A 13,700-nucleotide genomic window follows, 5' to 3' on the forward strand; every position below is an offset into this window, starting at 1 on the left:
AAGTTTATGATGAGTATTTCTGTTATCTGGCGTAGCTTTCTATAACTTCTCCAGACATTTTGGAGAATTTTCTGAACATGGCGTCAATGTAAACCGAGATTTATGGATATAAAATGCATATTATCGAACAAAACATAAATGTACTGTGTAACATGTCATATGACTGTCATCTGATGAAGATTTTCAAAAGGTTAGTGAATGATTTTTCTTTTAATCCTGCTTTTGTGATTGTATCTTTTGTTCTACAAAATGGCTGTCTATTGTCTTTGTTTTGGTGGTGGTCTAACATAAATATGTGCTATGTTTTCGTCGTAAAACATGTAAAAAATCTGACACGCTGGGTAGATGAACAAGGTGTTTATCTTTCATTTGAGGTATTGGACTTGTTAATGTGTGGAGGTTAAATATTTCTAAGAATATTTTTGCATTCCCTGCGCCACCCGGGGGGGTGTAGTTCCCGCATGGGAACCCATAGGCACAACAGGTTTATAACATAACCTGACATACCATCTAGCCCCATGGTATAACATAACCTTATGTACCATCTAGCCCCATGGTATAACATAACCTTACGTACCATCTAGCCCCATGGTATAACATAACCTTACGTACCATCTAGCCCCATGGTATAACATAACCTTACGTACCATCTAGCCCCATGGTATAACATAACCTTACGTACCATCTAGGCCCATGGTATAACATAACCTTACATACCATCTAGCCCCATGGTATAACATAACCTTACATACCATCTAGCCCCATGGTATAATATAACCTTACATACCATCTAGCTCCATGGTATAAGGTGCGCGTGCGTGCGTGCGTGCGTGCGTGCGTGTGAGAGTGAAAGAGGGATGCAACCAGTGTAAAAGCACATCCACCCAATGATTGCCTCATTGTGCCAGCGACATCAAAGATAGAGAGCCTAATATGCATCTGGCCAGGGACAGGTGAAGGGTAGAGATTTACTTAAATATTAAGCCCAGAAGGGTACTTCTGGGCTTAAGACAGCAGCTGCCACTCCCTGAAAAACCAACAGAACAATGTCTGGTCTCTGTATCAGGAGGTTCCACATGGTGGACTCCTGAAAGCCCTTTGTCATTTGCTTCACCTGTCTCATTGTTTGTCAGACCACCTTAAAGACAAAATTACAATGTACACAAGCCTGTGGTGATGGGGAAGCAGTGTAGCTTTACCAGGCCTTTAAAAATGTTAGTGTCATGCAGTTAGACTTCTGGATATTGGCAGTTAGACTGCTGGATATTGACAGTTAGACTGCTGGATATTGGCAGTTAGACTGCTTGATATTGGCAGTTAGACTGCTGGATATTGACAGTTAGACTGCTGGATATTGGCAGTTAGACTGCTTGATATTGGCAGTTAGACTGCTGGATATTGACAGTTAGACTGCTGGATATTGTCAGTTAGACTGCTGGATATTGGCAGTTAGACTGCTGGATATTGGCAGTTAGACTGCTGGATATTGGCAGTTAGACTGCTGGATATTGACAGTTAGACTGCTGGATATTGGCAGTTAGACTGCTGGATATTGACTGCTGGATATTGGCAGTTAGACTGCTGGATATTGACAGTTAGACTGCTGGATATTGGCAGTTAGACTGCTGGATATTGACAGTTAGACTGCTGGATATTGGCAGTTAGACTGCTGGATATTGACAGTTAGACTGCTGGATATTGGCAGTTAGACTGCTGGATATTGACAGTTAGACTGCTGGATATTGACAGTTAGACTGCTGGATATTGGCAGTTAGACTGCTGGATATTGACTGCTGGATATTGGCAGTTAGACTGCTGGATATTGACAGTTAGACTGCTGGATATTGGCAGTTAGACTGCTGGATATTGACAGTTAGACTGCTGGATATTGACAGTTAGACTGCTGGATATTGGCAGTTAGACTGCTGGATATTGGCAGTTAGACTGCTGGATATTGACAGTTAGACTGCTGGATATTGGCAGTTAGACTGCTGGATATTGGCAGTTATACTGCTGGATATTGACAGTTAGACTGCTGGGTATTGACAGTTAGGCTGCTGGATATTGACAGTTAGACTGCTGGATTTTGGCAGTTAGACTGCTGGATATTGGCAGTTAGACTGCTGGATATTGACAGTTAGACTGCTGGATATTGACAGTTAGACTGCTGGATATTGGCAGTTAGACTGCTGGATATTTACAGTTAGACTGCTGGGTAATGACAGTTAGACTGCTGGATATTGACAGTTAGACTGCTGGATATTGACAGTTAGACTGCTGGATATTGGCAGTTAGACTGCTGGATATTGACAGTTAGACTGCTGGATATTGGCAGTTAGACTGCTGGATATTGGCAGTTAGACTGCTGGATATTGACAGTTAGACTGCTGGATATTGGCAGTTAGACTGCTGGATATTGACAGTTAGACTGCTGGATATTGACAGTTAGACTGCTGGATATTGACAGTTAGACTGCTGGATATTGACTGTTAGACTGCTGGATATTGGCAGTTAGACTGCTGGATATTGACAGTTAGACTGCTGGATATTGGCAGTTAGACTGCTGGATATTGACAGTTAGACTGCTGGATATTGGCAGTTAGACTGCTGGATATTGACAGTTAGACTGCTGGGTATTGACAGTTAGACTACTGGATATTGACAGTTAGACTGCTGGATATTGACTTCTGGATATTGGCAGTTAGACTGCTGGATATTGACAGTTAGACTGCTGGATATTGGCAGTTAGACTGCTGGATATTGGCAGTTAGACTGCTGGATATTGGCAGTTAGACTGCTGGATATTGACAGTTTGACTGCTGGGTATTGACAGTTAGACTGCTGGATATTGACAGTTAAACTGCTGGATATTGACTTCTGGATATTGGCAGTTAGACTGCTGGATATTGACAGTTAGACTGCTGGATATTGACAGTTAGACTGCTTGATATTGGCAGTTGGACTGCTGGATATTGACAGTTAGACTGCTGGATATTTACAGTTAGACTGCTGGATATTGGCAGTTAGACTGCTGGGTATTGACAGTTAGACTGCTGGATATTGACAGTTAGACTGCTGGATATTTACAGTTAGACTGCTCGGTATTGACAGTTAGACTGCTGGATATTGACAGTTAGACTGCTGGATATTGACAGTTAGGCTGCTGGATATTGACAGTTAGACTGCTGGATATTGGCAGTTAGACTGCTGGATATTGACAGTTAGACTGCTGGATATTGGCAGTTAGACTGCTGGATATTGACAGTTAGACTGCTGGATATTGGCAGTTAGACTGCTGGATATTGGCAGTTAGACTGCTGGATATTGACAGTTAGACTGCTGGATATTGACAGTTAAACCGCTGGATATTGACTTCTGGATATTGGCAGTTAGACTGCTGGGTATTGACAGTTAGACTGCTGGATATTGACAGTTAAACCGCTGGATATTGACTTCTGGATATTGGCAGTTAGACTGCTGGATATTGACAGTTAGACTGCTGGATATTGACAGTTAGACTGCTGGATTTTGACAGTTAGACTGCTGGATATTGACTTCTGGATATTGGCAGTTAGACTGCTGGATATTGACAGTTAGACTTCTGGATATTGGCAGTTAGACTGCTGGATATTGGCAGTTAGACTGCTGGATATTGGCAGTTAGACTGCTGGATATTGACAGTTTGACTGCTGGGTATTGACAGTTAGACTGCTGGATATTGACAGTTAAACTGCTGGATATTGACTTCTGGATATTGGCAGTTAGACTGCTGGATATTGACAGTTAGACTGCTGGATATTGACAGTTAGACTGCTTGATATTGGCAGTTAGACTGCTGGATATTGACAGTTAGACTGCTGGATATTTACATTTAGACTGCTGGATATTGACAGTTAGACTGCTGGATATTGGCAGTTAGACTGCTGGATTTTGACAGTTAGACTGCTGGATATTGACAGTTAGACTGCTGGATATTGGCAGTTAGACTGCTGGGTATTGACATTTAGACTGCTGGATATTGACAGTTAGACTGCTGGATATTTACAGTTAGACTGCTCGGTATTGACAGTTAGACTGCTGGACATTGACAGTTAGACTGCTGGATATTGACAGTTAGGCTGCTGGATATTGACAGTTAGACTGCTGGATATTGGCAGTTAGACTGCTGGATATTGACAGTTAGACTGCTGGATATTGACAGTTAGACTGCTGGATATTGACAGTTAGACTGCTGGATATTGACAGTTAGACTGCTGGATATTGCAGTTAGACTGCTGGATATTGACAGTTAGACTGCTGGATATTGGCAGTTAGACTGCTGGATATTGACTGTTAGACTGCTGGATATTGACTGTTAGACTGCTGGATATTGACAGTTAGAATGCTGGATATTGACAGTTAGACTGCTGGATATTGGCAGTTAGACTGCTGGATATTGGCAGTTAGACTGCTGGGTATTGACAGTTAGACTGCTGGATATTGACAGTTAGACTGCTGGGTATTGACAGTTAGACTGCTGGATATTGACAGTTAGACTTCTGAATGTTGACAGGATATTGTCTCCTTTACTCAAAAAAAGAAAACAACAAATGCACCTGGGTCTGCCAGTGGCGCTGTTTTGCCTTTTGCGTACCTCAGGGTTCAGCCCCAGCCCCCATGTGCTGGGAAAAAGACCTGTCTAAATGTGGAAAAACAAGACCTGACCGAGACTAACCATCTTTAAATAACATAGAAATAAGTCATTGGCACATTTTTGGTTGAGATGGGGATCAATGAGATTACAACCTACACTGAGTATAGAAAACATTAAGAACACCTGTTATTTCCATGATAGACTGACCAGTTGAATCCACTGGTTTGTGTCATTAATTGCAATGCTGCCGGGTTATTCACGGTCAACAGTTTCCCGTGTGAATCAAGAATAGTCCATCACCCAAAGGACATTCAGCCAACTTGACACAACTGTGGGAAGCATTGGAGTCCACATGTGCCAGCATCCCTGTCGAACCTTGTAGAGTCCATGTCCAGATGAATTGAAGCAGTGCTGAGGGCAGAAGGTGGGTATGCATTTCAATATTAGGAAGATGTTCCTAATGTTTGGTATACTTATTGTATATTCACCCACTCAAAAAGACAGCCAAAAGTTTGCTGAACTTCCAGTGCTATCACTATGCTTTCAACCATCTAAAAGCTCGGAAAACCCCAATAGAAAAACCATGTCTTATTTTTGGTTAAGTTGTCACCAAATGTTTATCACTGTGCTTTCAACCATCTAAAAGCATATCAAAGTTCAAATGGGAATACAATGTCAGATAAAATGTGTTTGGAAAGTATTCAGCCCCATTGACATTTTTCACAATCTGTTATGTTACAGCCTTATTCTAAAATGTATTAAATCGTTTTTTTCCCTCAATGTTCAAGTCTAAACCATAATGACAAAGCAAAAACAGATATTTTTAAAATGTTAGCAAATTTATTAAAAATGCAAAACTTAAATATCACATTTACATAAGAATTCAGACTCTTTACTCAGTACTTTGTTGAAGCACCTTTGGCAGCAATTACAGCCTCAAGTCTTCTTGGGTATGACGCTACAAGCTTTGCACACCTGTATTTGGGGAGTTTCTCCCATTGTTCTCTGCAGATTCTCTCAAGCTCTGTTAGGTTGGAAGGGGAGCGTCGATGCACAGCTATTTTCAGGTCTCTCCAGAGCTGTTGGATCGGGTTCAAGACCGGGCTTTGGCTAGGCAACTCAAGAACATTCAGAGACTTGTCCCGAATTGTCCCGAAGTTGTCTTGGATGTGTGCTTAGGGTCGTTGTCCTGTTGGAAGGTGAACCTTCATCCCAGTCTGAAATCCTGAGCGCTCTGTGCAGGTTTTTATCAAGGATCTTTCTGTAATTTGCCTGATTGATCTTTACTTTGATCCTGACTAGTCTACTAGACAGACTAAAACAACCATATGGTCTCAGCAAAGTAGTCAGACTAAAACAACCAGCAAAGTAATCAGACTAAAACAACCAGCAAAGTAGTCAGACTAAAACAACCAGCAAAGTAATCAGACTAAAACAACCAGCAAAGTAGTCAGACTAAAACAACCAACAAAGAAGTCAGACTAAAACAACCAGCAAAGTAGTCAGACTAAAACAACCAGCAAAGTAATCAGACTAAAACAACCAGCAAAGTAGTCAGACTAAAACAACCAACAAAGAAGTCAGACTAAAACAACCAGCAAAGTAGACAGACTAAAACAACCAGCAAAGTAGACAGACTAAAACAACCAGCAAAGTAGAGAGACTAAAACAACCAGATGGCCTCAGCAAAGTAGTCAGACTAAAACAACCAGCAAAGTAGACAGACTAAAACAACCAGATGGCCTTAACAAAGTAGTCAGACTAAAACAACCAGCAAAGTAGTCAGACTAAAACAACCAGCAAAGTAGTCAGACTAAAACAACCAGATGGCCTCAGCAAAGTAGTCAGACTAAAACAACCAGCAAAGTAGTCAGACTAAAACAACCAGCAAAGTAGTCAGACTAAAACAACCAGCAAAGTAGTCAGACTAAAACAACCAGCAAAGTAGTCAGACTAAAACAACCAGCAAAGTAGTCAGACTAAAACAACCAGCAAAGTAGTCAGACTAAAACAACCAGCAAAGTAGTCAGACTAAAACACCAGCAAAGTAGTCAGACTAAAACCACCAGCAAAGTAGTCAGACTAAAACAACCAGCAAAGTAAACAGACTAAAACAACCAGCAAAGTAGTCAGACTAAAACAACTAGATGGCCTCAGCCATGTAGACAATCTAAAACAACCAGCAAAGTAGTCAGACTAAAACAACTAGATGGCCTCAGCCATGTAGACAAACTAAAACAACCAGCATTGTAGTCAGACTAAAACAACCAGCAAAGTAGTCAGACTAAAACAACCAGCAAAGTAGTCAGACTTAAACAACCAGCAAAGTGGTCAGACTAAAACAACTAGATGGCCTTAGCCATGTAGACAAACTAAAACAACCAGATGAACTCAGCCATGTAGACAAACTAAAACAACCATATGGCCTCAGCCATGTAGACAAACTAAATCAACCATATGGCCTCAGCCATGTAGACAAACTAAATCAACCATATGGCCTCAGCCATGTAGACAAACTAAATCCACCATATGGCCTCAGCCATGTAGACAAACTAAAACAATGATATGGCCTCAGCCATGTAGACAAACTAAAACAATGATATGGCCTCAGCCATGTAGACAAACTAAATCAACCATATGGCCTCAGCCCAGTAGACAGACTAAAACAATGATATGGCCTCAGCCCAGTAGACAGACTAAAACAATGATATGGCCTCAGCCAAGCAGAAAGACTAAACAACTATATTGCCTCAGTGAAGTAGACAGACTAAAACAATGATATGGCCTCAGCCAAGCAGAAAGACTAAACAACTATATTGCCTCAGTGAAGTAGACAGACTAAAACAACCAGCAAAGAAGACAGACTAAAACAACCAGCAAAGTAGACAGACTAAAACAACCATATTTTCTTAGCCAAGTCTACAGACGAAAAGTAGACAGACTAAAACAACCAGCAAAATAGACAGACTAAAAGTACAAGCAAAGTAGTCAGAATAAAACAACGAGCGAAGTAGACAGACTAAAACAACCAGCAAAGTAGACAGACTAAAACAACCAGCAAAGTAGACAGACTAAGACAACCAGCAAAGTAGACAGATAGACTAAAACAACCAGCAAATTACACAGAATAAAACTACCAACAAAGTAGACGGCATAAAATAGTAGACAGGAAATAAGTTGAAAGAACAACAATGAGCAGCTATGGTTAATGATTCCTACGCAACATTTTTGGACAAGGAAAGACCTGCCCTGAGATGAGTGAAACAGCGCCTCACGTGTGTCTGTCTGTGGAAATGATAGCAGATGGAGAGCAGCTTGATCTAATCCAATTGTTGAAGCAGGCTCAACCGATACCCTGCCCGTTTCCTTACAGACAGAAGAACTAGCAAATAGTTGTTTTGAGCACACAACATTTCATTGTTTGAGTGAAAGAGAGATGCGTGCTGGCAACAAAAAACATGTTATGCCGATCATGGATAATTACAAAATATACTTGTGTCAAAATCGTGTTTGTAAAATTCTCGTTTTGTCCGAGTTACTCAGCACACTCTTACATTTTAGTAGAGTCGGAAAGGGACAATGCCCCTCGGTGTCAACTTCTTCCAGATTATAGTAAAGACAGACAGACTAGGGCTGGGAAATATAATGAAATTTGATGGTATTTGATGTTTTTGAATAATACAACTTAAATGTGCTTTATGAGTAGTGCATGACCCTACGGTGGCAACACAGACATTCTAAGTGATTTCAATGGGTCTTTCTCCATTCTGATTGGTTTATACTGTTCAATTCAACTTCAAACAAAAATTATTTCCTGCATTTCCAACTATTTCTGCACTTCCTGTACTCATTTGAGATCATTTACACATTGCCAGTTATGGCTACATGATATGGGCAAGGAAATGAGGCCTTATTTTTAACCAAATGTTGCAATTGCGATTTGACTTGCGATTTAGAACAAAACACTTGGGTGAACTGTCTGAATCATGGAAATAGAATGATTATTCTAATTCTATACTTATAATATATATAATAGTGGGCACTTTGAATACAGTGTTTGACATGACAATGAATGAAAATTCCAGGGAGGAGTTATTGTGACATGTTAGGAAAAAAGGGATGGTCAGTGTTTCCTAGGAAACCCTATAATCAACATATTCACGCTTATTCTATTTCTCTTTGATTTAGAAGATACTGTTGTACAAACAACATGCTGATATAGGCCTAGACCAGCACTGGTATCAGGCTGTATTAGCTAGCTACGTCTGCTCTGACTCAGTACATTTATAAGCAAGCAAGCTAACTAGGGATTAGCATTAGCAGCAAACACAATTTAGCTAAAATTGCTAAGAAACCAGCTGTTTGCTGGAAACACAAACTAATAGTGTGGTTATGGAACACTTGGAAAGTGGACACACCGTTGTCATCAACATTGTTGCATGTGCTGCATTGACCATGCAGACTGAACGCATGTGTCTCTTGGTCAAACGACAACAATTGTGCTCCTAGAGTGACAAGGGGCGGGGCTAGCTGTGTTTGGAAAGCAGCATGGAGAGAGAGCGGAGAGGGATGACTCAAGTAGCATGTAAACTATAAAAATGGATGTTACACACGGCGTTTAACAAACCAAACATTCAAATACCATTATAGAAGGTGAAGTAAAAACCCAAACCGATCCGTGCATCAATACTGGTATAGCAAAATATTTGGTATACCGCCCTAAGACAGGCAACCAGTTAAAAACATATATAGTGAAGACAGATAGCGGCAGGGTAGCCTAGTGGTTAGAGCGTTGGACTAGTAACCGGAAGGTTGCAAGTTTAAACCCCCGAGCTGACAAGGTACAAGTTTGTCGTTCTGCCCCTGAACAGGCAGTTAACCCACTGTTCCTAGGCCGTCATTGAAAATAAGAATTTGTTCTTTAACTGATTTGCCTAGTTAAATAAAGGTCATTGAAAAATAGACAGACAACCATTTAAAAAATATACATCACATTTATTTGTACTGACACCAATGAGTCTCCACAGACTTATCAAGTCTTTGTCTAAAGATGTGTTTGGGCACTACAGGTGAGGACAGGTATACCTGCCTCACCTTACCTCTGATAAATCCAGCAGTCCAACACATGTGCTGAAAAGCATTGCTCTTTGCTATCAGAAAAACAGAAACTGTGACCTAGCTGAAACACACACCACTCACTTTTTTGTTTTGTTTCTAAAGGTAACACAATGTACAAAAAGCTAGTCTGGAAGTAGTAACATTTCTCGGGTACTATAAAACATGTTTATTCTTTCACTTCACTCTGTATGAATAAGGAAACATTGATCTCGACTGAGCTGCTGCTTGTTAGGCAGCCAAGGACTACATGGATACAGATAACTAATGAGAAGAGAGGCTGAATCAGGCTGATCACAGTATTACAGCCTTACAGACAGCCAGACAGTCGGACAGAGACAGCCAGACAGCCAAACTGCCTCAGCAGCAGCTTTCAGGGAATTGTTCACACTCTGTAGAGCCTTATGGCTTTGGCCGCCTGGAAGCAGTTAGAGGCCAGTCAGGTAAGAAAACAACGGCCCATAAAGTTAAAGTAAAATGCTTCCCAAATGGCACCCTATTCCCTACATAGTGCACTACTTTTGACCAGGCCCATAGGGCACTATATAGGGAATAGGGTGCCATTTGGGGTGCCCTTAAATTATTAAACAAAAAGTATTTCCACAACAATGTACAGTGACAGTACAACACAAGTAATGTTGGGAAAAAAGTGCAAAAAAAACATGTTTTCACAAATAATGTTTAGTTCAGCTCCTGAAAAATGTATACTTAAATAAAATAAATTAATGTTATTTTTTGACCATCCATTGGTTTGTTGGTGTCAAAAATGGATGTCCTCGGCAGGCCCCAGGCCTGGTTGGCTTATGGATAAGGTCAGAGAAAACAGACCGTCTGAGGAAGGGAGGGATGAAAGAGGTCCCTCCATGTATAGGAGGAAGGCGGGATGGAGGAGCGAGGGAGGAGGTCTCTCTGTGTAGGCCTCACCAGGAAGCTGAAGGCACCAGAGGAACGGAGAGGAGCATAGCAGTAGTCCATGGCAGGCCCCACGGTAGCAGGCTGTGAACCGAACACTGGCCACTCTTCGCTCGGACACCTGGGTTAGAGGGATGGAGGGGTGGAGGGACGGGAAGACGAGGGGGACAGGGAGAATGAAGGAGTGGGGAAACAGGGGTGGAGGAATGGGGGGAATTGGGGTAGACAGGGAGATGGGGGATGGAGGGATGGAAGACAGGGGTGGAGGGATGGGGAGATGAGGATGGGGTAGACAGGGAGATGGGGATGGGGGTAGACAGGGAGATGGGGATGGGGATAGACACAGGGATAGATGGATGGGGTAGACAGGGAGATGGGGTGGGGGTAGACAGGGAGATGGGGATAGAAACAGGGATAGAGGGATGGGGTAGACAGGGAGATGGGGATAGACACAAGGATAGAGGGATGGGGTAGACAGGGGGATTGGGGGGTGGGGGTAGACAGGGGGAGAGAACATCTAGTCATTAGAGAGTCCATACCAGGGTTGGGGAGCAACAGACAACATGTAGCCTGGAATCCAGACCCGAGTTGGGGTAAATTCAATTTCAATTCCAGTCAATTCAGAAAATAACCAAAATTCCAATTCCAAAAATTTTAAAAAGCATTGAAGAGATTTGGAATTGGAATGTCAGTGTACTTTCCGAACTGACTGGAATTTAAATGGAATTGACTCCAACCCTGATCAAAATTGAAGATTGCTCCGATTCACTATAATGCCATCAGTGAAGTGAAATGATGTGTACCAAGTTTCATGATTTTATAAAATGTAACAATTAGACCTACAATTTGCACATCAAGCTTGGACTAACAGCATTACAGAGCTGCAGTATATTCAGTTTGACTAATTAGACAGACTAGACAGCAGATTAATTAGAAAACAGACTAGACAGCAGATTAATTAGACAGCTGACTAATTAGAAAACAGACTAGACAGCAGATTAATTAGACAGCAGACTAATTAGAAAACAGACTAGACAGCAGATTAATTAGACAGGAAACTAATTAGAAAACAGACTAGACAGCAGATTAATTAGACAGCAGACTAATTAGAAAACAGACTAGACAGCAGATTAATTAGACAGCAGACTAATTAGAAAACAGACTAGACAGCAGACTAATTAGAAAACAGACTAGACAACAGATTAATTAGACAGCAGACTAATTAGAAAACAGACTAGACAGCAGATTAATTAGACAGCAGACTAATTAGAAAACAGACTAGACAGCAGATTAATTAGACAACACACTAGACAGCAGATTAATTAGACAGCAGACTAATTAGAAAACAGACTAGACAGCAGATTAATTAGACAACAGACTAGACAGCAGATTAATTAGACAACAGACTAATTAGACAGCAGATTAATTAGACAGCATACTAATTAGACAGCAGTTTAATTAGACAACAGACTAATTAGACAGCAGATTAATTAGACAGGAGATTAATTAGACAACAGACTAATTAGACAGCAGATTAATTAGACAGCAGATTAATTATACAGCAGATTAATTAGACAGCAGATTAATTAGACAGCAGATTAATTAGACAGCAAAATAATTAAACAGCTGACTAATTAAACAACAGATTATTTAGAAAACAGACTAGACAGCAGACTAATTAGAAAACAGACTAATTAGGCAACAGACCAATTAGACAACGTACTAATTAGACAGCAGGCTAATTAGACAGCAGGCTAATTAGACAGCAGGCTAATTAGACAGCGCAACAGACTAATTAGACAACTGGCTAGTTAAACAACAAGACTAAGTAGACAGCAGACGAAGGTAATAACAAGGTATGACAGGCAGGCAGGCCTGTGCTATAATAAATCCAAACATTTCCGATAAACAGAAAATCATTTTTGTAAGGACTGGTTTCTTCTCACAGACACAATTTAATCTAAAATAATTCGCAAGCACCCACAGTAGTTTGAAGTATGCTAATTGTTGACATTAACTCTCAGGGGCTTTGAAATTGCAGAAATGAATCTTTCGTCTGGCAGAGAAATAATAAAATGCACGTTTATGTGTTTGGACTAAAAAGCTTGTTACTTGTGTTTCTACAAATTATGGTAAACTTAACATTTGTCTTGTTTGAGACTAACTTAGCTGTGCAAGGAAAAGTCTCCCTCGTGGGGACATTTCCTAATTCCCCAAGAGGACATAGGCTATTTTAAGCTTAGGGGTTAGGTTCAGCGTAAGGTTTAGAATTAGGGTTAGGGTAAGGGGTTAGTGATTAGGGTTAGGGTAAGGGGTTAGTGGTTAGAATAAGGGGTTAGTGATTAGGGTTAGGGTAAGGGGTTAGTGATTAGGGTTAGGAGTTAGGTTCAGCGTAAGGTTTAGAATTAGGGTTAGGGTAAGGGGTTAGTGATTAGGGTTAGGAGTTAGGTTTGGGTTAGGGTTATGGGTAAGGGGTTAGTGGTTAGGGTTAGGGTTAAAACAGGGGAGGAGGAGAAACAGGGGAGGAGGAAAATAGGGGAGTAGCAACAGGGGAGGAGGAGAAACAGGGGAGGAGAAAAATAGGGGAGGAGAAACAGGGGAGGAGGAGAAACAGGGGAGGGGAAAATAGGGGAGGAGAAACAGGGGAGGAGAAAAATAGGGGAGGAGGATAAACAGGGGAGGAGGAGAAACAGGGGAGACGAAACAGGGGAGGAGGAGAAACAGGGGAGGAGAAAAACAGGGGAGTAGAAACAGGGGAGGAGGAGAAATAGGGGAGGAGGAGAAATAGGGGAGGAGGAGAAACAGAGGAGGAGAAAAATAGGGGAGGAGAAACAGGGGAGGAAGAACAGGGGAGGAGGAGAAACAGGGGAGGAAGAGAAACAGGGGAGGAGGAGAAACAGGGGAGGAGGAAAAACAGGGGAGGAGAAACAGGGGAGAAGACAAAATAGGGGAGGAGAAACAGGGGAGGAGGAGAAACAGGGGAGGAGAAAAATAGGGGAGGAGTAACAGGGGAGGAGGAGAAACAGGGGAGGATAAAAAT

At 41.4% G+C, this 13,700-nt stretch overlaps 1 protein-coding gene across 1 annotated transcript in view; it reads right to left on the reverse strand.

Annotated features, from left to right (window-relative positions):
• Window positions 1-10,650: 10,650 nt before the first annotated feature.
• The window catches only part of LOC139382346 (contactin-5-like), a 313,518-nt gene continuing 310,468 nt past the window's right edge, over window positions 10,651-13,700 (reverse strand). The window contains exon 22 of the mRNA XM_071126317.1: window positions 10,651-10,781. Within this exon, the coding sequence (XP_070982418.1) occupies window positions 10,669-10,781 (113 nt within the window). The 3' untranslated portion in view covers window positions 10,651-10,668. The remainder of the gene's footprint in view (window positions 10,782-13,700) is intronic.

The sequence above is a fragment of the Oncorhynchus clarkii genome, chromosome 24, assembly GCF_045791955.1.
Source record: "Oncorhynchus clarkii lewisi isolate Uvic-CL-2024 chromosome 24, UVic_Ocla_1.0, whole genome shotgun sequence".
In the NCBI taxonomy this organism is placed as follows: Eukaryota; Metazoa; Chordata; class Actinopteri; order Salmoniformes; family Salmonidae; genus Oncorhynchus; species Oncorhynchus clarkii.